The sequence below is a fragment of the Amblyomma mixtum genome, chromosome 8 (genome assembly GCF_055824585.1).
Source record: "Amblyomma mixtum isolate Tamu chromosome 8, ASM5582458v1, whole genome shotgun sequence".
Lineage (NCBI taxonomy): Eukaryota > Metazoa > Arthropoda > Arachnida > Ixodida > Ixodidae > Amblyomma > Amblyomma mixtum.
Window position 1 is genome coordinate 40,036,309 of NC_143019.1, and position 24,027 is coordinate 40,060,335.

Genomic DNA, 24,027 nt, shown 5'->3' on the forward strand with positions numbered 1-24,027 from the left:
CTGACCGGACCTGACGTTGCCTGGGACGATTTCGCTTCTGCTGATGACGACGTCAACATTGCGGAGCCATGCACTGACGAAGCTATTGTGCGTGAAGTGCGAGCCCTTCCTGACTGCCCGGAGACCGACGAGGACGATGACGAGGATGCTGCTCAACCGCCGGTTGCTGTGAACGCTTCAACCGCGGTCGGTTACATCGCGTCGCTTAAGGAACTCGTGTGCAGCAGAGGCCTTGGCAATGAACATATTACCGCGCTGGAAAAATTAGAAACCGCAATGATGCGATCAGCTTTAAAGAAGCAGACATGCATCACTGACTTTTTTCAAAAATAAAGTTAACTTTCGTCTCGCTTGCCCTTTTTGCCCGTATTATAGGTGGTCCACTTACTACGAACTTTGGATACAACGAACAAATGCCGCGTGACGATCAAGTTCGTTATAAGTGGGCTCAACTGTACGTCCTTGGGCGCGGGAAATTCGAGTATGGCTCGAAGTTTCTCCGCATCTGGCTCAATGGAGCCCCGGCCTCAGCGACTGCACCCCTGCCTCAGTGGAGGCTTGGGCGGGCTGCACGAACGAGGGAGGCAAGGCTCCTGGTTCGATGAGCGGCGCGGTTTCCACAGGGAACCGGCCAGCGCCTCGCCGTTCCCAGAGCAGAATTGACTGCTCGCGGGGCACGGCTGCTGCTGTTCGAAACTGCCGGTTGCGGCAGCGTGACACGAACTGATTTCGCACTGGGCGGAAAACGTGCACAGCTGAGGCATGTGACCAGCGGATGCACCGCAGGGTGCTTCCGATACAGCTCCAATGGGAGCCACGTGGTCAACATTTTGGGTTGTGTCACCGTAAACCCCAATGGGGGCCGCGGCCAACCACGGTGTCTAGCTATTCGAAGGAACAGCAGCCAGCGGATCAAACGACGCTACAACTCCGTAGGGAGCCGACATGTAGCTGCCGAGTGCCCCGCTGGGGGTGTTAGACATGGTGCGCAAGCGTGATCGTCAAGGCGACCTGCTCGGCTAATGTGCCATCAAAGGCGTAAGCGCCAATGACTTAGCACGTTGGGCGCCAGTTGTGGGTTTCTACGTGGACACAGGCCACCACCCACCGCGGGTTCGAGCTTCCCGCGAGCCAAGGGCCCCGATCAGCCGTCACCACACACCACTGGGACACCGATGCGGCGCACTCAACCTCCGCTGGGAGGAGAGCGATTCGCCGCAAAGAAATAGGCCTCCAAGTTCACCAAGGAGACGTTTATTCACGTCGTCCTTCAGCAGTACACACACACTCAATCGTCACCCCGTCCCGGGGGCGCGCGAGGAGCAAGGCTCCGCTGCGCGCACGAAGCGACCAGAGTAATGCGCGCCGCTAACACGCCGCTGCAGGAGAATGTCCCCGCGGCAGTGCTGTGATCTCTCTCTCGTGTCGACCGTTGGGCCGGTTGCGAGAGAGAGTGGGCATTCAACGCAAGGTACGCCTGTCAGAGGTCGCTGGACCCCGCTGGACAGGCTCGAGCCGCTGCAGGTCAGAGGACACGTGCGGGCGAGCTCGAGTAAGCACTGGTCCGAACGGCAAAGGCCGGCACGGACAAACAGTAACGTACGCACCTTACGCTGTCTCGGAGGGATCTCTCTCTCTGGGCCCCGCTCGGACGGTCGCGCAGTGCGCGGCCGCCCAAAACGGGTCCCGGATTCCCGCCAAAAGGCGCCAATGGCAAAGGCCCTTGGGGAGCCGGGGCGGAGCTGTGGCTAAATGACAGTGATTAGTCACCCAGCCGCCTCTCCACCGCCTGAGGCGGGAGCAAGGGAAAGAGGAGAAACAACGCGGGAGGCCGGCTAGCCGAGCAAAGGCGACGGCAGAAAGCCAGGATTCCCACAACATACACTAAGGATATGTCAGACGTTCATTCCAGGAGGCTGCATGTCTTGTCATACGACCGCCACAGACATTCACTTTTTTATTCAGATGTTTGCAACGCTAAAGCAATGTACAAGAGTCTAAGATCCGAACACGAGGTGTGTGCAGATACCGAAACACTGTTTCCGGTGTTTTTTACGGTCGATTCGTTGTAACTTGTAAATGCTTCTACACGTCTACACAGTGTTCCAATGGACGCTTCACTACGTGAAACACACTTCCTGGCCTAAAAGCGTTGCTCAGTCATATAGGTCACATTCTTCTATCTTACCCCGATCCGTAGAGAGCAGCGATGTCGCGCTGATAGAAACTCTGCAATGGCTTCCGGCAAAGCTTGAAGGTTGCCGTGACCAGTCCCGTGTCCGGCAGCCATTCCTCGGCACTCAGCTTCACCTTGTGCGGCACTTCAGTCTTTTGCAAATCGCTATCTCTCGCGTATGCCAGGATCCTCTCCTCGGCCACCTTCGCCACTTCGGCATCTTGGCACAGTTCTTTCATCGTGGCACTCGTTTGTTCTTTGCCCAATTCTCGAGCGATTTGGAGGAGTTTCTCACGGTTCGGTACCACTACCGCCACGAGGTACGTGTGCAACGAGCTGCCGTAAGCAAACACGTTGTCCACGAGCGAACAAGCCTTCAGCACTGTCTCAGCACGACCGAGCGACACGTATTCACCGTGCTGCAGCTTGACGAGGTCCTTCTTGCGGTCGATGATCTTGAGCGTGCCGTCGGGGAAGATCTCGCCAATGTCTCCCGTGTAGGTCCAGCGCAAGCCCCCTTCCTCCCGAAATGCCTCTCGCGTCAGCTCCTCGTTCTTGAAGTAGCCCCGAGACACGCACGTACCACCAATGACTATTTCGCCGCGTGGGTTTGGCTTGTCCGACGTTCTGTAGTTGCCTTCTGGCCAGTCGACGAGCCGAACATAAACCCCCGGAAGCGGGGGTCCCACTCGCTCCTCGCTCACGTCATCGGCGTCCATAAATGTTCCCGCGCCTCCTGACTCGGTAAGGCCGTACCCTTCTGGGACGTAGCAGCAGAAGCAGGCTCGCATAAATCGGCGCGTGTGTCTGGACAGGGGTGCCGAGCCGAATGCGATGATTTGTAACTTGCCTCCCAGGAGAAGACAAATTTTCTTGAATACTAGCCGGTTGAGGAGAGGGGTGTCGAAGCCGAGGTCTAGCCAGAAGTTCTTGTATCGCACGGCGTAGTCGAAGAAAGCCTTGAAGAAGGGTCCTGAAGAGGCAGCGGCATCACAGATACCCTTGCGAAGGCGCTCTGCTACGAGCGGTACGCAGGCCAGGTAGGTTGGCTGGACCAGAGTCACGTCGCCTCGACAGCCCGGGGCCAAAGCAGTGGATTTGTCGGTGAATGTCAGTGGGGATGAGTAGCCTATTCGAGCACCGACGCCGAAAATGATTAGTTCGGTCATGAGTTCGAACATGTGCGCCAGGGGCAGGTAGGCGATGTGGGAATCTTCGCAAGTCCAGATGTTGAAGCTGAGCGACAAGGTGCCGAAGCTGTACATAACGGATATGAGGCTCCGGTGTGTTTGCACGACGCCCTTGGGCAGTCCTGATGAGCCGCTCGTGAACATCACAATGGCGACGTCGTCCGGGGTTGGCGAGCTTTCCAAGGGAAGCCGGTAATCTTTTGCGCGCCTTTCGAGATCGCCGAACGGGATGACCTGCAAGGAAATGCCAGAAGCTTTGTCGAGAGAAGAGAAATATACCTGATGTTCACCTTGGTTGGAACTGCTGCTGTATATACAGGTGAACCTCGTTATAAGGAAGTTGAAGGAGCCCGGTTATTACTTCGTTATAGCCGTAATTTCGATATAGCCCGTGATGACGGAGCTGTCAAGGTAAATCGTCATCCCTTCGTTATATCCGTTATTTCGTTAAAAACCGGTTCGTTATAACGAGGTTCGACTGTACTACTTCTTTGGATGGCCCTCTCACATTCTGAATATATAGAAGCTGAGATATAGGCAAACGAATCCGTCTTTCTTCCATCAAGTAGCTGGTTCGCATTGTGTAAGGCCCATGTACAAGTTCGGGCACAAGCAAACGGAGCATGCTGTTCTGTTCCAAGTGCAATCATTTCTTCCCTTACCTTCGATAAACGACTCTGGTACACGTACGGCTCCTCTATACCAGTGACTACCGCGCACCGCATTTGTTCCGGGTCAACTCCGGTGCAAGTTTATTGCATAAGCCTTAAGAGAAATGAAGAAACACCGTGCGTTCATGACACACTGCACCAGCGATCACTGTCAGCCTGCATGTACCATACAGCTGCCAATTTTAGGCAATGTAATTATTGCGTTGAAAGGCAGCAGCGTGCGTCATTTACTTCCGTCCGCACCTGTAGGTGCCTGCTTTACTGTGTGCTACTTGATATACAACCTTTGTCAAAAAAATACAGCCTACTAGGGTTGCTTCCAGGCCATGCATTGTGGTTCGCTTCGCACCGCCGACGTTCCAAAGTTCTCGAAGATGAGATGACCTCTCATACTCATTCGTACGGAGCTTCACTTCAAGGCCAGCATCCAAGGGGTCCTGCTAAACAGCTTAAAGGCAGTCACGTCTTATGGCATACCTCTACCTGTGACTAGTGGTGACTAACATCAGCAGGCACGTGAATGGTAATCAGAAGGCCAAAATTCTGGTCTTTTCAACTGTTTACAGCCTGGCTGCTGAGGCTCCAGCGGCCGTTATAATAAGCTATTCCTTTTCTTGGTGATTTCCCTGCGAATTGTTTTGTAGTTAAAATTCAGAGTGTGACGCGACCATCCGCAAAGCCTTCATCTTACTGTCAGTTCCCAAATGAAAGCCTCTCTTTCCTGAGAATTTAACGTTTTCTAAAACAACATTGTATGCCCGCAACTACGAGAAATTGATAACATCGATGCTCAATATGCTTCAATGAAAATCAAAAACTTGCATCACTCGCAGTCTGCATTTTCAGCCAGTTGCTGCACAGTGATCATCACTCGCAGCTGATTTTATCAACTAGAAACCACGCCAAGATCCACATATCCAGAGTGTTCCTTATTGTTAAACTCGCTTGATTTATACACAAGACGTGTCGCACTTCCAATGGCGACCATGGTTCGCCTCCTCTGTCTACTGAACACCAGTTCGTGGACTGACTTCGGCAAAATTCGAAACATCGGTTACTGAGATTTCACTATGCTTTAAACAACCAAGGTCGATAGAATTACTCCACTGCCCTCTAGTTTGCAGCACATAAACCCGGTTGCTTCGGGGGGTGGACGACGTAGGACTCACCAACAGCAGCGTCTCTCAATGCCGCAGTAACCTTGGAACGTAAAATACGCAATAAATACAGTGCTCTACTCTCTACAACTAGAGTGAGGACGTAACAGCAAAATGTGGGCAGTTACAACTTTCTTAAACTCTCGTACCCCCCCCCCCTCCCTAGCTTCAGCAGCACACCTAACTGTCCCAATACTGTAAACGTATTGGCAAATCCTGGTCCTACAAAGGAACATAGTGAAGCCATTCATTTGCAATACTGGGCTGGTTACCTGTGCTACTTGAGTCAATTCTTCATTCCTTTCACAGTACTTACCTCTGGACCTTTAGCCAACGGCACTGGTAGCTTCGAATAGGCGCTCTCCATGTACACAACGTGAGTCAGCGACGGCATCTTGTCCAGAAGACTCCGCACTTTCGGAAGCAGGTCCGCAGAGGTGACCAGGTGCGTCACCTCCGTCTGGTTGATGGCGCTAACTACGGCGTCGTTGCTCATCGTGGCATACAAGGTCACCAAAGGGATGTTGATGCGTAAGCAGGCCTGCGCCGTCACAAACCATTCGGCCCGCGTCTCGGCGAAGATGGCCAAGTGTTCCCGAGGCCTCGCGCCTATGGCCAACAGGCCGCGGGCAGTGACGTCGATCCTGCGGTCCACCTCTTCGTACGTGATCCACTCGTAGTCACCTAAGATGAGTTTCTTGAAGATCTTGCCGTTGGGCTGCTTCTCTTCAGTGCATCCCAGCAATGGTCGAGTTCCGAGGGCGAGACGCTTGGCATGAAGGCGAACCGCTGCCCTGGCCACGTCGTCCAGGGTCTGGCAGCCCTTAAAGTTGGGGTATTCGGTGCTCCTCAAACTACGGTAGGCGGAAGAGGGGTCACCCTCGATGAGAGGCTTGGCGAAACAAGCGCGCTTTCGTTTCCAGTAAAGCCAAGGCTTCTGGAAGACGGCGTAGATTGGTAGTGTGATGACGTCGTAGATGACCACCAGGACTTTCATGGGGGCAAAGATGATCTGAATTGCCAGTGGATGCATGTTTTTTTTATCCGTGAGAAGCAAGGGCTTAGGCTTATGAACGGGAAAAGACAGAACAGAGCGAAGAAATACAGTGGCGATGTCCAGTTGCCACGAGGAACAGGCGGTCCTTCGTTTATTGCTCTTGAGACAACTGGAAAGATGCTTCGTCAGGAAATTAACCACTCAAGAAGGCAGGATTCTCAGGCCCTGTAAAAGGAAAAAACGACGTAAAGAAGATTAGAAGTCTGGAAACGACACTGTTAGTTACTTTAATTAAAGCAATACCAATGTCATTGCTGACTGTTGGATGTAATGGCTGAGGACGTTACGATAGAATTTTTGACCATTTCGTGCTCTTGCTAACAATCCCTTTCGTTCGAATCCCTGTGAGTACAAAGCTAAGCGTGACGTCATTGAGCAATGTGCTCTATGGTGGAGGCGGCACCTAGCGACTTCATTTTACTGCTACTCCCTTGTCTCCTTCATATTTGTACCCCCTCATCCCTTTCCTCCAGTGCAGGGTAGCAAACCGGTTTATTATTCGGGTTAACATCCCTACCTTTCCTTCTCCACCTCCTCCTACAAAGCGTTAATCACGTGACCGCTGAAAGCGATGACGTTGCGCTGCATATGAAGCTGAGCGTATTGAAACTCTCGAAGCTGCAAGCAATACATATTTCTCAGTGTCTGCAAACACTCCGCACGCTCTCTTAGTTTGACCTGAAACTCAACCGGGTCGAAAGGCTTTGTGGTTGCACACACCACGGCTGCGGGTCGACCGTCTGCGGCATAAGTCACAAAACTTTACACACGATATCAGTGACGCTAACGGATTTCCTATTTGACTTCATGCTGCCGTTCTCGATTGCTGCACAAATTTTGACTCTGACAAACTGAAACTGTTTTTCTGCTTTTCCAAATGGTATTCCTGTTTGACGTCATGAAGCTGCCCTCGATCACTGAATATGCGAAATCTCCAAAACCAAGACCTCTCTTTGGATAAGGTGTGTCCTTTATTTAGTCCTCGCTCGTCCGCAGATACCACGTTCTACTTTTGGGCGGTGAGGCATGCTGATGTGATGTCTAAAAAAAATTAAATAATTTTTTTTTCTTTGCAGCTCCTTTACGACGAACCGAAGGTAACAGCAGAAAGGCCGCTGTTTATTGTTTTTTCATATCATTGGTTTGGGCTATTTTCCTCTGCAAGTATATAGCGCGAGCCCAAGTTAACAGCTTATCTTATACTTAATCCAAGTATCGCCAATTGAAGCAATGTTTCTAGCAACCGGCTAAGAAAGGATTTACGTTTTTCTCAAATATCAAAAACTTCAATAAAATAAGGTGCCGCTGCGCGCTTTAACAGGTGCAGCTTACTTGTTTTTATTAGCGTGCGAAGAGCTGTAACTTGAAAATGCCAATAACAAAGTTTAAAAGGCAAGTAAAAGCAAATGCAAATGTACTACAGTGGTTTTGTAGCCAAGCTCCAAGACTCAACCCTGAGCCATCTCAGTACTCATATCAATGTGCGAACTGTGAGACGATTTCTTGGCATGCTTTGGGCAGAACGAAAGGCTATAGGATGTGAAATCTACACATTTCCGAAAATATTGAACATTCACGCGTTGTTTAGCATTTTACTATACGGACCCTATAGCGAGTTACGCGTAAGTGTGTGAAAATGACCAGGAAGTCAATGCCCTCCTCACACATCCGTGGGTGTCCCAGGCAGAACCTTTGCCTGTCTGGCCAGTAACAAAAGTGGATTTTCTGATGAAAAAAAAAATACAGCAGTTTTTTCCTTTCATCACAACTGACAACGGGTACTGCTCTTGTCTTAAGCAAAAATAAATTGTATCAGATTTCCTATATCGGTAGAACGATCGGATAATTGAAGCATGTATAACCACACCTGCTAAACTGTTCCCATGCAGAAGGAAAATACGCACTTTTTTTAAATCCATGTGTCTCCGGATAAATCACTATAGTAAATGAAAATTTTAATATATATAGGCCAAGTAATAAAGAGCGGAGCGAAATTAGCAAGCTAATAAGAATGAAGTGGGCAACAGTTGCGTTCACTTACAATTGATTTATTTATTTATTTATTTATTTATTTATTTATTTATTGATTGATTGATTGATTGATTGATTGATTGATTGATTGATTGATTGATTGATTGATTGATTGATTGATTGATTGATTGATTGATTGATTGATTGATTGATTGATTGATTGATTGATTGATTGATTGATTGATTGATTGATTGATTGATTGATTGATTGATTGATTGATTGATTGATTGATTGACGTTCCGTTGACTGAAAAACTAAGGAGACCATAAAAGAAGAGCTAGCCAAGGGACTGAGTGGGAAAAAGAAAGAGGGAAGATGACGGCGTACTAACGCTCAAAGCGGTCTTAAGAGTCTCGTCTCGGGTCTTAGCATTATCTCACACCCTACAGTTTTCCGATCGCGCCTGTGGGCTGAATACCACCAGGCGTAGGCTCTAGCTGTCGATGGGCCAACTTCTCTACACACTTGATACCCTGGAATGCGCGGGCCGACTCCCTGACGTCGCGGCTTCAACGACTCCAGTATGCGTGAGGACACAAATATGTCACTGCGCGATGCACTCCAACGTTACAGTACCCGCGGAGCTGCGATTATATTTCATGGTGGCGAAATTGTGCGGAGGCAGCAGCACTCTGAACCCGGAGCTTGCAATTCGCGTCATCAGTTATCGTAACGGCACTCTATCTGCAAACAAGATAGGAGCCATTGTTAGTACAGGCGAGTGCACCGGACGACGAGGTGCACCCTGTCACGCCACTAACATGGTTCGTACAATCGAGAGTTTGTTATAGATATCTGTAACGAAAAAAGCGACAGGGCGTATATCCACTCAGCAGACGTGTTCCTTTTCGCACTAGGACTGTTCAAATGTTGCAAGAATGGGAATCTCAGGTTGAAAGAAGATGAAGTATGAGAGCTTGACCGACAAGTTTTCGTAAGGTTTGAACTGTCTGATATGTATCGTTCATCGTGGTGGTGATGTCACAGGAGTGAACACGCAGAATCTTGCTGACCCCAGAACACGGATATGAGCTATCTGCGAGACGTTGTGTGCAAGGTTATCTGCGCGCGTTATCTCAAGTTTTTCCTAAGACGGAAAGCTAGGTGTAGGACACTGTGGTCGACCTCCCACCTCCCCCTCAACCTCTCAGCTGGCAACCTTGGCGAGGTTTGAGGAGGTTCGAGCGCTATCGAGAAGACAAGGGGAGCGAGACACAGTGTTAATCTATTTCTCAGCGCCGCCGCTTGCTTCTAAAAATTTAAAATTTAGGGCCTAGTTAACGCGTGGGTTGGTGTGATTCGTGGTGTTATGCGGTTCTTGGTCAGGCTTCGTCCTGGCCTTCCCGGCTTTCGAGAAGCCGTGAAGAGCGAGCAGTGAGGTAAAGATGTGTTACTTGTTGTTGGTTTAGTTGTATTATGGGAGTTTAACGTCCCAAAGCGACTCATGTTACGAGGGACGCTGCAGTGGAGGGCTCCGGATAATTTAAACCGCCTGTGGTTTTTTAACGTGCACCGACATCACGCAGTACATGGGCCTCTAGCATTTCGCCTCTATCGAAATGTGACCACCACGGCCGGGATCGAATCCGCGTTTTCAGGTTCATCAACCGAGGACCACAACCATTGAACTACTGCGGTGGCTTGTTACTCATTGTGTCAATCAACCAATCAATCAATCAATAAGTGTATAAATGAATAAATAAATTTTAATCACACGACTAGTAAAAATGACACATGCGAATAATGTGGGCCCTCAGCCTCTGGGCCCTTAGCTTAGTGTCAGCGTCGGTAACTGAGTAATACGTGCTGCCAGCTTCGGCATCTGAGTGAAGCTTCTGTATCTTTTAGCGTGTATCTACTTCCGTAATTTCTAGGTGCTTTTATAAAGTCCAGTCCCTCTGCTTCTCCGTGCATCGTCCGTCCATTGTCTGCCGCCCTGTCTGCTAATCGCCCTACGCCAAATCAACGTAAACCATGGAGAGGCCAGGTTAAGAGTTAAGAGCCTAACTTTACTGTAGGTGAGCAGTTAGGCAATACCTTTCGCTGCTTCTCAAGCTGCTGGTCAGACCCGTAGAAACAGCATACTGAAGCAGACATGAAACCTCGAAAATCAGCGAGAGACAATATGGCACGGGGAGTTGCACAGCTTCATGACGATACTTCTGTGGTATGCCGTACTTGGAAGAACCAGCGCAGAAAACACAACAGACTAGAACAAGACGACGAAACACACAGAGGCACTGAACTTGGAATTGTTTTCGAACGAAGACGACCGGAACAAGACGACGAAACACACAAGGTTGTTCAAAAGTTGAAGTCACTAGGACAATGAGAAGAAAAAAGGAGAAGTGGTCTTTGATACGATATCATCTCAGAAGAGGTCTTCGCGGCAAATACACACAAATTCGGCTGTCTAATCCGTGTGTGGTGAAAATTTCCAGATGATTAGCTACGAGTTTCAACTGTGCATGGCGCTATTTTTGTAAAAATTATTGAAAGTTCTTGATTTGCTGTAGAACAAAGTTGAAAATGAATCTTAGGTTTTTCAGTTAGTGCAAAGGATTCACACTACTGCTCCATTCCACAAGATAATTTATCGAGACGCATAAACGACTGAGTAGAGGATAACGGTCCGGTTGCTTTTAAAATGCGAATAATATTCCTAATGGAGGCTTTTCAGAAATTTTAGTAGAGTACATAAAGTGAACTTTTGCTACATTAAATAATTTGTTTCTACAAAAGCAAGGCATTTGAATCGGATCATGAATAGATATATTATTAAGTGACCTGTACTTGTCTAGACCTGACAAAGCAGCTATGTTTAAGGAAGGTGTGTAGTCAGAATTGTTAGTTTTGTTGAAGATTTCTAATTGGAAGTTTCAAAAGCCTTAGCTATTGTCTCACAGCGCATGACGCCCTTAGTTTGAACCCATTAATGGCTGAACGATTCTTTACTGAGGTTCTTGAAACTGTGTTCCACGTGTAATCAGGGTTTCTGGAGACAATAATCCATTTCTTTCGTTTTATTCGGCTCATTGGAAGTTGGTAAAACCAAATATAGTTCAGACGATTTTCTGAAACGCTCTCACGAAATAATGTGTAAACCAGATAGACACAAGTTTACATGACCAGACAGTGCGATTAAACAAAGCTGGCTACTTTCATGAGCTTATCGCCTATGTTGTGGAAGCAATACTGAAAAAAATTCAGGGGGGATTTTATTGACCTAAAGTGCGGTGAGGCGGAAGCCGGTGTTGCGCGGTGTTGCTGCTTGTGTCACTGATGTGTGTTAAGATGTTAATTAAGTACACAATTGTTTGTGAATCTTAAATGCTGGAAACACTGGAGGGTGTTTGGGAGGCATCAGCCTGATTCGGCGCCTTTCTGCAAACACTCTCAGCGTCCTAGACAAGGAGTACTATACATATTCGTTGGCTAATAAAGAAAAAAAAAATACATATTCGTTGGCAGGAAGTAGCGTAGCCATTAGCACGCTCGGCTGCGGAACGGAAGGATGGTGGCTCGAATCCCATCGTGCACAAAGATTTCTTTTTCTGGTCTGACTAGAAAAAGCGTGACACCTCTGCTGACATCCTTCTGCTGACAACCTTCTGTCGACAACGATAAGACATTAAAGGGTTTCGCCTAAAAAAAGCAATAGCCTCGTACAGCACCTGTTGCGCCAAAAGAGAGGGGCAGTTGTGGCCTGTATATATATCGAATTTCACACGACGTGAAAAAATAATTGGCAAAAAAAGGAAGTTTTTAGAGTTTTAAAGTTTAGGAATTCGTTCTCAATGTCACGAAACGCCTGTTCCTTATTACCGCAGCGGTACCCTAGTAGTCTGAGCACCCGTCTTGCACGCGGGAGGTGCGGGTTCGATCCCCACTGCCGTCGGGTACCCACCGGTGATACAATGGGTACAAGCTTTCCCCTGGTCTGGTGCTCGGCTTCTTTAGGGTGAAATACTTGGGAAAAGGGTTCCTAACCCCACCTCACCTCGAGTAGAAGAAAAGAAACCTTGTGCCATGGCGCTCTTTGTCCACAGATGCCCTTGCACCATAAATCCCGTCATCTGTTCCTTATCTACGAAAGGCGGGTCAACGAACCGGAATAGGAAGCAAGCATTCGCGCCATCCAGCACCGGCAGTCATTTGTTCCGTGTACTGAATAAACTCATTTAGTCTGAATGTAGTTTACCTCATACTGCAGTGATCTGTTTTTGCCCTCTGTCACGCGGCAGGAGTTATATCGGTCACACAGGCTGATGCATACATGAGAGGTTGAAAGAGTATACGATCAGAGTATACCCAAACAGGGTTGCAGGCATCTAAGCATACGTGGCCGAGATTGCCGCGAAGTTCGAAATCACGCGGGTGTTCGCCTGACTGCGAAAGTGCTGATATAATAGCGAAAAGCAAAAACAGGATGACACGCAATGTAGTCGAAGCCGCCTAGATAGTAGGGATAACAGATCAATGCAAATACTTCCCTTCAGTTTCCTCTTCAACCAGAATAACTACATCGTCTGTCACGCAATTCCTGATTTTTGCACTGTTTCTGTGTGCTCGCCACATCCCTTGGTTTATTTTCTCTGGTCACCATTACTGCCTATTGTGCCTACAGTTAAAAGGGATGTCATACGTAGTGCGATGGCGAAGAGGAGTGACTAGTTTGTGTGATAACTTCCCTTCCTATTAGAACAAGAAATATTTTTGTCAACACACCGGCGCTCTTCTTATTTTCGCTTTTACATTTTAATATATCGATGCGTTGTTGATAGAAGGGGCGAGGGGGGGGGGCGGTACCCGGAAGGGGAGAATGCAGCGCTCAGAAAATTTCGGGGGGTGTTCTGACATCGAAACCCCCCCGGCTACGAGCCTGTTCTGGAGCATTCCATTTTAACCATAACGCATATTACGCCTGGTCTTTTTCCTCTTTCGCTCTAGAGTCAAATTACTCAGTGTTCTGTTGTGGCTTCCCACAACTTTGGTACCGTTTCCTTATGATATCAGTGACTTATGCAGTGCTTACCCGGCCTATGCCTCTGCTCTTTGGATTGATTCGGGCTGGTCGCTTTTGGTAGCTCTGGTATCTCTCATTTCCATGATTTCGTATGAAAAAGTTTAGCTCTTTTAACGCCTAGTGATCTTGGCCGCTTGCCCCCAATGAAACCGTATGGAAATATTATTGCCTTCTTTCGAAAATGAAACTTGAAAGTCCTGCGCCTTCGTCTGTTTCGTCTCGTTGTTATTGCTCTTTGAGTTTTCTGTGCTGGTTATCAAAAGCTTCACAACTGCCTATAATTTCACGAACGACAATTGCTACATGCATGCTTCCCATGTAAATTACTCGTATCCCTAATAAATAGAAAAGGTGGAATGGTAGGTTAGCATAATCTACTTTTTGCATAAAAGCGTCTGAACTGCCGCCGAATTCAACAAGTTTACAGCGTAGACAACGACCTCTTGGGCCAACGCAGACATAGGGGAATGTTGCTTTTTTTTTAGGGGTTTTTGCTGATGAGAGAAAATTCGCCGCTTATTTCATTTTCAGCTTATTTCATTTTTTGAGGTTAGCTTATTTCAGCTAACCTCATGCCTCCAGCAGGATCCGAACCCGCGACCTCCGCATGTCACGTACGCTTCACCATCAACTTGCGTTCGTTGCTGGCAAACACTTTGACGCTTACGCTGCACGGAACATAAAAATAGAAGCCGAGACAGTCGCCGTCGCAGCCCGATGGTAAACGGCATAGCATTGTCAGCGGTGTATTACTTCAGAATGCAGCTAACGCCTACCAAGTACAGCATGATGGTGAACTAATATTGAATAGTTCACTTTCGAACTACTACTGTTAGGCTCCTTAATTGCTAAGAGGCGTGTAGCCTATCGTAATAATACCGAAAATCGAAACTTGAAAATTGGCTTTCGGGAAAGGAAATCGCGCAATATCTCTGTCTCACATCTCAGTGGACACTCACACACACAACTCCTATATCGGTGTTCCATTTTTTAAAAAATCGGCTTTCTGAGTTACAAGCTGACTTTTCCGGCAATGCTTTGTGAGCGGTGTAGCACGTCAGAATACAGCTAAGACGTGCTAACTAGCAGGCTGATTAACAAACACTGAATCGTTGACCTCTAACTATTACTGTTAGGTTAATTGCTAAGACGCATGTAGCCCACCGTAAGTAATATCCATATCAGTTTTTATAATTTTGAAAACGCGGTTACTCTCGGCGCTGTGGCCCAACAAATTTTGGCTATTTCGACGAGTTACGTGCACTGGAGAGGTTGCTTTGCCTGCCAGCTTCTCTAAAGGGTATGTGTTTTGGCGCGAGGCAGCCAGAATTTGTTCGGCTGCAGCGCTGACGGTAATCACGTTTTCGAAATTCCAAAGACTCATATAGATATTACTTGCGATGGGGTATATGCCTCTCAATAATTAAGGAGCCTAACGGTAATAGTTAAAAAGTTAACTACTCAATAGTAGTAGTTAACCAGCATGCTAATAGCGCGTTTTAGTTGCACTCTGATGCATTGCACCGCTGACAATGCTATGCCAAAGAAAGGGCTCTTCTAACCCCAAAAGGCTATTTTAAAGAACTGTCGAAAGTGTCAGGTGGAACATCCGGCGTACGTGACTGCTCTTCGGACAGAACAAGGGCATATCCTAGAGTAGTGCTCGCGATAGAGTTAAAGAGCAGATGAGGTTAACTTTACACATGAACATGTTGGCAGTTGGCCCGCCCATGACTCAAAGTCCAATCAAAATATAACACCTACCATTGACCCAGAACGCCAGTGCCATCCAAGAATTTGAAAAGTAGCCTTGCTACTACTATGCGTCTCTTCATTCAGGGAACATCACGCTAGCGACGTTGTCTACTGGCGCATTCCATCTCCTCAGGCTTCTCAGGAATGCCTCTCACTTCCCTGCCGAGTTCTCATTACTAGTTCTGCCAACGTCATAGCATACATATACAACGGGGAAAGGAGTAATGGAATACTCACTCAAGGGCTCCGTGTCGCGCGCCGCTCAAGCTGAAGTTTCCCGCACGTTCTTAAGAAGGCCGGAAGCTCTTGCCCTGTGTTCCTCGTTAAGGAAAGACCCGGCCAGCAGCTCGCGTCCAACTGCAGAGAACGCCTGCAGACTCCCAAGACCAATTCGCGTTGCTACCACAACACGCAATCTCGGCGCGGGCCTGAACAAGAGTGACCGGTGCCCTTACCACGATGGCAGCTCGCAAACTGACGGCACGACAGCGATATCGAATGGACGCTGGGACTTCCGAAACGAGCAGATGCTTATCGTCGAACGCGTTCGTCGTGCTTGCCAAGTTGGCAAACATGTGCACAAATCTGTCCCCTCCATTGTTTTATGTAATATCGCCAAAGCCATGACGGCCTTACATAGGGACACGTTATCTTGCCCTTTCTACATACTGCCGCCCAGATGGCTCAGTGGTTATAGCACTCGGCTGCTGACACGAAGGACGCGGGTTCGATCCCGGCCGCGGCCGTCAAATACTGATGAAGGGGAAATTCTAGAGGCCCGTGTACTGTGCGATGTCAGCGCACGTTAAAGAACCCCAGGTGGTTGAAATTTCCGGAGCCCTTCACTACGGCGTCCCTTATAGCCTGAGTCGATTTGGGAAGTTAAACCCCCATAAACCATAAAACCTTCCTACATTTTTATATGAGACTACGCTATTCCTACAGTACCGCTGCAATAAAGTACGTTACTCCGACTATACTATACGACATCTATACTACAATGGTAGAGCTATATATTCTGCTGTATAGCGTTACCACACCCTATATCCTACTTTAAATTTCCCCGCAGATAAAAACCGCATGCGAACAAGTCTGGTGACAGTGGTGGCCCTAACGAAAATACCCTACGTTCCCGTAATTAAGCTATGTCATGCAGCCTTCCACAAACGATAATATTCGCTGTTCCAAGAAGACACAATCTCTTTCTGGTACGATGCGCACGAAAGGACTGATAGGAAAGGAAAACAAAAGTGAAGGACTGTACACAGGCCTGGCAACTTCTCCGTAGCCTTCTATATTCTTCTCTCCGTTACACCTGTAGCTCTTTAGGCAAAACTTTGAAGAACTAGCGTAGAGAACTGGTTACTTTCGCGCTGGTTGCTTTCATGTCCTCATCATGTTCGTTCAGTGATTTGGTATCAAGAGCAGCGTTTTCTCTTTTTTCCGCTCTTTGTCTTGGCAACGTGTCATTTATAACACCGTGTAACCGGGGTCGTCGTCGTTTCTTTATAAAAGGTGAAAGCTCTAGCGGCTTCGTTTTCTTATTCTGCCCGTTGTATTCCCTGTGCTGGTTCTTAGGAGTACGGCAAATTAACTGCTCCAACAAAGATTGTTGTCCTGGGGCCTGTTTTTGCTGTGTTCCTTACTGGAAATATATGCGGCGACCCACATATGTTTGAAGCGATTTACCAATGTATGCATGAATATATTTGCATGCGCACCGTAGGGTTAAAATAACGTGTAGTTTTACGAATTTTCGTAAACACTAGTAGCGGCACACGTACGAGTTGCGTCTAATTGCTCTTCATATGTTTATGCTTGTGTAACTACGTACTGCTAACGTACGCATTACCGCGACTGCAACGTCGCCATGTAAATACTCAAGAACTTGTCACCGCATCTTATTCTCTTACTCTTCACGCGCAGCTTCCTTGAAACAAAAATAGCAGCAGGCGGCAGCAGAACCGACGACCGATAAGCGCCTTAGAAGCACTGAAAGAGAGAACGCAACAATAGCACCGGGTTCATTTCTATTTGCCTACGGTAGGCGTCTCGCTTTTGCAATTCATTCGCAGAAGTGCAAACATCATTGGCGAAGCGGTTGGCCAAGCACACCTGTGATCTTCGCTGTTATCGCATGCAGCCAGCGTGAGGGAAGCAAAGGGCAGAGATGATTAATTAATGAATGGGGAAAAATTATATCTAACTGGCAATGTTGTGATGTAATCATACCCAGCAATTCTGGGCAAAAGCATTTTTGAGCGACAAACTGTTGATGAACGAAATTCTATCACATACTGTAAGACTTCACTAGAACAATCCATATATACGCAATTCACCCTACGGCATTCTTGCATTTTTTTTCTCTATTAACGTTTTCGCTATCGTCAAAATCGTTCCATATTGGTTTTCTATGGCATTTATACCTGTTCGAAGCGTTCGATGGAAACACTTTAAAGGAAAGGTTTTGCTACATATCAGAAGCAGTATTTTGCGATTTTCCAATTTCAAAATTTTTGTCCGACAATTTGGATATGGTCTTTTTGGCCATCGCGACAGCTGATCGACATTGTCCTGAAGAGGACCGCTTTGGTCGGTATCGAGCGGGCCTGGTGCAGTCACTGCGTTTTTTTTTTCCCTGGGAAAACCAGTGCTACCGTCACCCCCCCCCCCCCCCCCCTTCCCCATGAATCTGATGTCTGCTGAAGTGAGCCCTCCAGCCAAATCTTGGAGCTTCCACCCTCAACACCAGCCACTGCCCCCCCCCCCCCCCCCCCCAATTTCACCCTCCAAAAGGCGATCCATCAAATACCGACCCTCCCAATTCTTCCCTCTAGAAGTGCCACCCACCAACAACTCAACTTCCTCCAATTGAAGTAAAAATGACGGGCACCGCCATCAGAAACAACAATGGCGGACATTCCACCGAGATCCACGGTAGCGATCAGAAAGTAGGTCAAGAAGGTTGGGACAGGGACAGATATTGGCAGGTGGCAGCTAGGAAGCCTGGAGACGATGAAGCGGAAGGGAACAAGATAAATCCCGGAAATGAGGTCACAGTCAGTGATAACAGGAAGCAGGATCCGGAAGTTAGGACAGAGGGAGAGAGTACCCATCTGTTTATCGCTGGTGACTCAGACATGAGCAGGTGAAAAAGAGCTATAATAAAACACGTAAAGGGTGATAGAGGTATCACTCGGGACTTTCCCAGGTAGGACAATGAACGCAGTGTAAAGAGACACGAACAGCGAACTGTAGGAGAATGTTGCAGCTCGCAATGTGGAAGTGGTAGCGGCGAGACTGAATGCTGTCCTCAGTGGTGACGCCGCACAAGTAGTGGAAATATTAGCTCAGGGTATTGACTAAATAAGAACAATAGCGCAGCAAGTGCAGAATGTCGTGTGCACAATGCCGGAGGTGCATTGGAATGAATGGAAAGGTTCACAAAGACGTGGTGACTGTCAATCGGGAGACAAGGAACTTAAGCCTCGAGAAAGGCTTCGATATTGCAGATATAAACAGAGAAGGGAAGTGTGTGGAGAAGGCGTTGGCAGGGGGTTTGGACGAGATGGCATCCATTTTAGTAGAAGGGTAGGAGCAGAGATCGGCTGGCGCCTGGCGGGCCGGGCAGTTGCATTTTTGGAGGCCCACGGGGCCTAATAAGCGTAATAATGGGGGCTGAGCCCAAGAAAATGGCAGCTAGGAGTACCAGGAAGAAAACTACAAAAAAATAAAATTAACAACAGGATCAGTTACATGCACATGCAAGAGGGCAGAAAGAGAGCGAAATGGTAAGAAATAGGGCAGCAGTTAAAGGACGATGAAATAATAAGTGTGTATGCTCTGTGCTGTTTACTGATGGCTACGTCTGGAAAGGGAGCAACAGAGCAACAACGGAGGAGAAGGGGAGGTGGGTAGGTACGCTGATACATCAAGGAACAATTTGGCAAATAATAAAATGAACTTTCAACGAAGATGTCTGGGTGTCAGGAAGAATTGACGGTAAACGGACGTGACGAGGGGTAGCTTATTTAGGGACAGGAGACAAATGCAGCCAGGAAAGCAAGGTTCTAGTTAAGTGACTCAATGACGATATAAAGCAGCTTGGAGAATTTGCCGATATTTTTCTATCGGGGGATATGAATGTCCAAATCGGGTGGTTTCACAGTTTGTAACGGGAAGTTAATGCTAGACTTCTGTGAGCGGCGCCGCCTAGTTCTTGTAAATAGAGAACAAAATGTAAGGGACAAAAGCGACCCAACCGGGATCAGTCTGGTTCGTCTACAACTCAAACACCCCAGAGTCGTGGGAGTCTCTCCTGCGCACCCCCGAGCCGGCAGACCAACGCCGGTTTGTACAGCGCACGGCGGAGGCCGCGACATCCCAAGGGTTCCCCGCGGACCTTGTCTAAGCCAGCGCGACCGGACCCTGGACTGTTGCCGTTTTGGTTTGGTTTATGGGGTTTAACGTCCCAAAGCGACTAAGGCTATGAGAGACGCCGTAGTGGAGGGCTCCGGAAATTTCGTCCACCTGGGGTTCTTTAACGTGCACTGACATCGCACAGCACACGGGCCTCTAGAATTTCTCCTCCAAAGAAATTCAACCGCCGTGGCCGGGATCGAACCCGCGTCTTTCGGGTGGTGAAATAAATAGTTCACCATCACAATAACCAAACCGAAGGAGTATGCACGAGGGCGTATTCGTGTGTGTGTGTGTGTGTCCGTGCGCATGTTTGTGTTAGAAGCGCGTGTCTTTTTGTGTCTACGTGCACGCGCATGCGCGCGTGTGTCTGCAGTATGCGTGAGTGTACGTGCGTGTGTCTATATAGGTGTATGTGCGCGCGTCCGTGTGTCTGTGCTCGTGTATGTGATTTAGTGCTTCTCTTCGAAGCGGCCGCCGCCATTCAGCTACGAGGGGAAGCCCCGCTTCAGAGCACGGTGTTCTTTTTCCCAGCGCAGCCAGGCTTGGAATATACTTCCACAGGCACTATCCTTTACGAATACGAATTCCATAAAGCGGAACGCTTCCACAGCCTCTGGGGCTTTCGTCTAAGTCCCGCTTAGATGCGCAAGGTGTTCCTTCAGCAAGTTACAAAAATAATTTTGTTTCCAGTTTATTCTGAGTGCCCGTTCACGTTATGACCGAAGTTAGCTGTGCAAACTACGTAGAAGTTTATTTTGTCACTTACCATGACGGCGTTGTGAAGGTGGGTACGCAGGGCACACGGATGTGATTGCAGAGCTGAGAACGTCACTCAGGGCCAGCCATGAAGCTTCCGAATCCGGTGGTGGGGAGAGGAGGTTCGCGGTACCTGTGGCGCCACCACTTGGCTCAGCGGGAACATCCTCAGTCACAAAGAGGCGTTCAGCGAGCATTAATGTGTAAACTTTAAAAAATATCCATCCGAATCCTTAGTTTCCGCAGCCGACAAACCTTTTCCTTCCTTTTAGTTATTTCTTCTGATGAACCGCTACCACCATCAGCAGCAGCAGGGGGGAATAAAAAATATCAGCTAGCAAGAAGGGTGTGAGGTTTTCACTTGTCCACACAGCCACTTTGTTATTCTTGATGTGTGAATAGTAAGTATTAAAATCATTAGCATTTGGTAAAATTTCTGAATGAGAAATGCTCTTTAAACAACTCTGCTCATCGTCACGCTCCAGCTAATAATACTCGTGTCCTTTTTGCTAAATACTAAGCTTCCCATTGCTGCTTTGTATGACACGCCTACTGTCGCTTTCCATACCACGATACGATTATTTGAAGAAATTACTAAATAGCGAATCTTTCTGGTTGTTTTTCCTGCTGTTTTTTTTCCTAGATTTTCCTTTTAAGAACCTCTAAAGATACATTGGAAAGGTCTGCACGAGGGCTGTACGACAGGCCGAACGTTGTGATAGAGAACCATTGAAAAGTGATGAAATAAAATTACTAATCCACTTTAACTTATTTTAGGGCAAAGCAATGCGAAATCGAAAGCCGCTGAATCAACTTTTGAAAGAAGTTATTTTTGAACATACATTCAATGGAGGACTGTATTATGATGGACTGGATTTTCTACTAAGATAAGAAGGCACTTACCAGTTTTGCTGCAGAGCCAGGAAGCACTGAGAAACATATCCGAGTCAACCACAATGCGCTCAAGCCGGCAGGCGCCGGCGAGCACTCAAGTGGCGACAAGAAGCTCGAAAGAGACTGCTGTGCAAAGGATTTATTCGCTGTTCTTGCGAAATACTAGAAGGCACTGGAGACTTTTTTTCAGAATCAGGTATCGTGATGGTAGATGAAGACGGTGGAGTACCTTGTTCGACGAACACGCTTAACGCCTCAGCGGAGGCAATGCTTAATTTCCGTCCGTGGCAAGAACGTGATGAATGCAGTGACTGTGCACACTTTGAGATGGAGCAGGAAATCGAGATGCTTCTGGCACGGCACAGTGTTCAGGGGAACAGGATGAAATCTTGCACGACGCGCGGCTGTCACAGCAGGGCCAGATGTGAAGACCCAAGACACCAAGCACGACACACGAAACAGGTGGCGGTGGTGGTGGCAACTATGAGATATTTCGGGTAGGGATACTGGACAAGGGTTATGTTGCCCAATTCGCGGAATCACTCTTGGCGTCCAGGGGGTAGGGAATTGGGAGGTGGATGGTGAATGAGGGGAGTTTCTGTCGCCGTCGTCGCAGCGCTTGTTATAATCCAGGGCTCGTGGGGGGCAGCTGGCTCTTCGTAGTCACCAGGCAGCAGGACCACCGCATCAACAGCATCGGCTCCAGGAATGAGGGGATGAGTCGCCTTGCTCTGGGAGTGGCGCGCACGCGTCGGGGGCTTGCTGGAGGCAGGCAGTCTGGCCTCCGGCCAGCCACAAGGCTAGCCAGGGGCGCAGCAAGGACTGCAGGGCAGCGGTGGCTGTTCGCAGGTGGCCGCCATGTTGAATGACGAATGCGGCAGCAGGAGAGGACCACAGGAAACAGCTACAGGGTAGCATCGCGGCGGGGAACGCTGAATACCGCCGTGTCCGGTGGCGCGTAAGGTAGTGTGCACCCAAGGGTGCACAGAAGTGACGTCAGGTAGTTGGTGCCACGATCAGGGTTCAGCACAGCAGGCGCTGAGGTGGTGGGCGAGCCGCCGGCGGTGGTTTCCGCTGTGCCGGCTGCTGGAGGTTTACAGGAACATGGGCCATAGCCGCTGCAGTTGACGACGGCCTGGAGAAGTTGACACTGTAGGCGCTGACTGCGCGGACGCCGAAGTAGGCCGACGTCTGTTTAGAAGCCCTAGTTGGGACGCGAGTGCGCCGGGCGGACAGGCAGCAGGATCGACAGCAGCAGGCTGGACTGAAGGACAGGCAGCAGGATGGACCGGGCGCGGCGAGGGTTGAAGCGTGACGGTGAAGTCGGGAGGCGCGAATACTTTGCGAGAGTAGCTTGAGACATCCGCTCTCCTCGGAGGTCCAGACGGAACTCGAAAACGGCACGTCCAGTTGGTGTGGGTAGTACACAGGAAAGCCAGAGCACCTGCAGAAACAAAAGGCGATGTAAACAAAATTGCACGAAAGCAACTTCACGCGCGCACTCTGACAGCATCGAACAAATTCTGTTAGGCCCAGCCAATTTATTCTGTAGCTAAAAAATGAGCTGACGATTGAATATCGGCAGCGATCGAATATCGAATGTTAACACACCTAACATAGGTCGCAGATTTGAATCCCTGCTGCGAGCTAGACTACCTTAACTAGTAAGTTTATGCTGTACGAAGTGCGGCATGCATGGCAAACAAAATAGGGTGAGTCCTAAGCATAGTTGATCAGCTTGGCTTAACACAAAAAAGCCAAAGTCCGAAAGGAGTTTGCTCACTTAGGGTAGACAGTCATGGCCTCGATGCGCCGCCTCGAGTTGTTGATGGCCCAAGACAAGGACATAGGAATCAGGCAGCTCCGTACGCCACGTCGGCTGTAGCTCCGGTCTGGCACACTGGAGCCCTCGCAGCGGCGATGACAGTCAGGGAGCAGCAGGTGACAACGTCGACGTCCCGTACAGGCTTTGACTCGGGGCCCACGTTGCGTTGACAAGAACCAGCAGCGTGGAGACCGTTGGAGTTCATGCCCATGTAGGTAGACCTCGGGAAGAAGCGACGAAGCCCGCTTGCCGCGCCGCACTGCCGAAGATTGGAACGTAATTCTGCACATTGTGCAGCCGTTGTGCTACGTTGCATTTTTACTTTGACCATCCTTGCTTCGCCTTTCTCTTCTGAACACGTCCCACAAGCCTCCTTGGTTTCTCTTTACAGCATCTCATTTTATCCAACCTTGTGCACTAACTGATGACAGAATTAAGCAGACTGAACATCTTATGAAAAGAAAAATGATAGGTGTGACGTTAAGAGGCCGGAAGCGAGCAGAGTGGGTGAGGGAACAAACGCGGGTTAATGATATCCTAGTCCAAATTGACAGGAAGAAATGGGCTTGGACAAGGCATGCAATGCGAAGGCAAGATAACTGCTGGTCCTTAAGGGTAACAGAGTGGATTCTAAGAGAAGGCAAGCGCAGCAGGGGGCGGCAGAAAGTTAGGTGGGCGGATGAGATTAAGAAGTTTGCGAGGACAGGGTGGCCGCAGCTGGCAAAGGACAGGGCTAATTGGAGAGACATGGAGAGGTCTTTGCCCTGCAGTGGGCGCAGTCAGGCTGATATGATGAACATCTCCACACATTCAAATGGAAAAACAAAGGCTCAGATATGAATATACAGGTGAAATACGTAAGGAAACAAGAAATGCAGGAAAAGAAGAAGTAGACAAATCCGAAAGTATTTTAAAGAAGCAACCTTGCACACCTCAAAAGAGCCGGACTGACGTCCACCTTGCCTGGTCAAGAGGCCCCCTTGAAAGTATGCAAAGGTAGCTAATTAGCACATAGAGGTGATCAAGAATGACTGCACTGATGAGAACATTTGCTTTGTTTTGAATT

At 48.5% G+C, this 24,027-nt stretch overlaps 1 protein-coding gene across 1 annotated transcript; it reads right to left on the minus strand.

Annotated features, from left to right (window-relative positions):
* Positions 1-1,921: 1,921 nt before the first annotated feature.
* LOC149332166 (long-chain-fatty-acid--CoA ligase 4-like) lies at positions 1,922-15,526 on the minus strand. The gene is made up of 3 exons (XM_089557111.1): positions 15,302-15,526; positions 5,511-6,416; positions 1,922-3,600 (listed from the first exon to the last, which is right to left on the minus strand). The coding sequence occupies exons 2-3, from the start codon at positions 6,225-6,227 to the stop codon at positions 2,185-2,187; spliced, it is 2,133 nt and encodes a 710-aa protein (XP_089413237.1). The 5' UTR covers positions 6,228-6,416; positions 15,302-15,526; the 3' UTR covers positions 1,922-2,184.
* Between the last annotated feature and the right edge of the window lie 8,501 nt (positions 15,527-24,027).

What these genes read in the sequence shown, in the direction of transcription:
- LOC149332166 (XM_089557111.1), bottom strand. Translation starts at nt 6,227, where the DNA reads ATGCATCCACTGGCAATTCAGATCATCTTTGCCCCCATGAAAGTCCTG. An exon ending in CGTTGGCTAAAGGTCCAGAG is followed by an intron (nt 3,601 to 5,510) that starts GTAAGTACTGTG and finishes ATTTCCTTGCAG; the next exon opens with GTCATCCCGTTCGGCGATCT.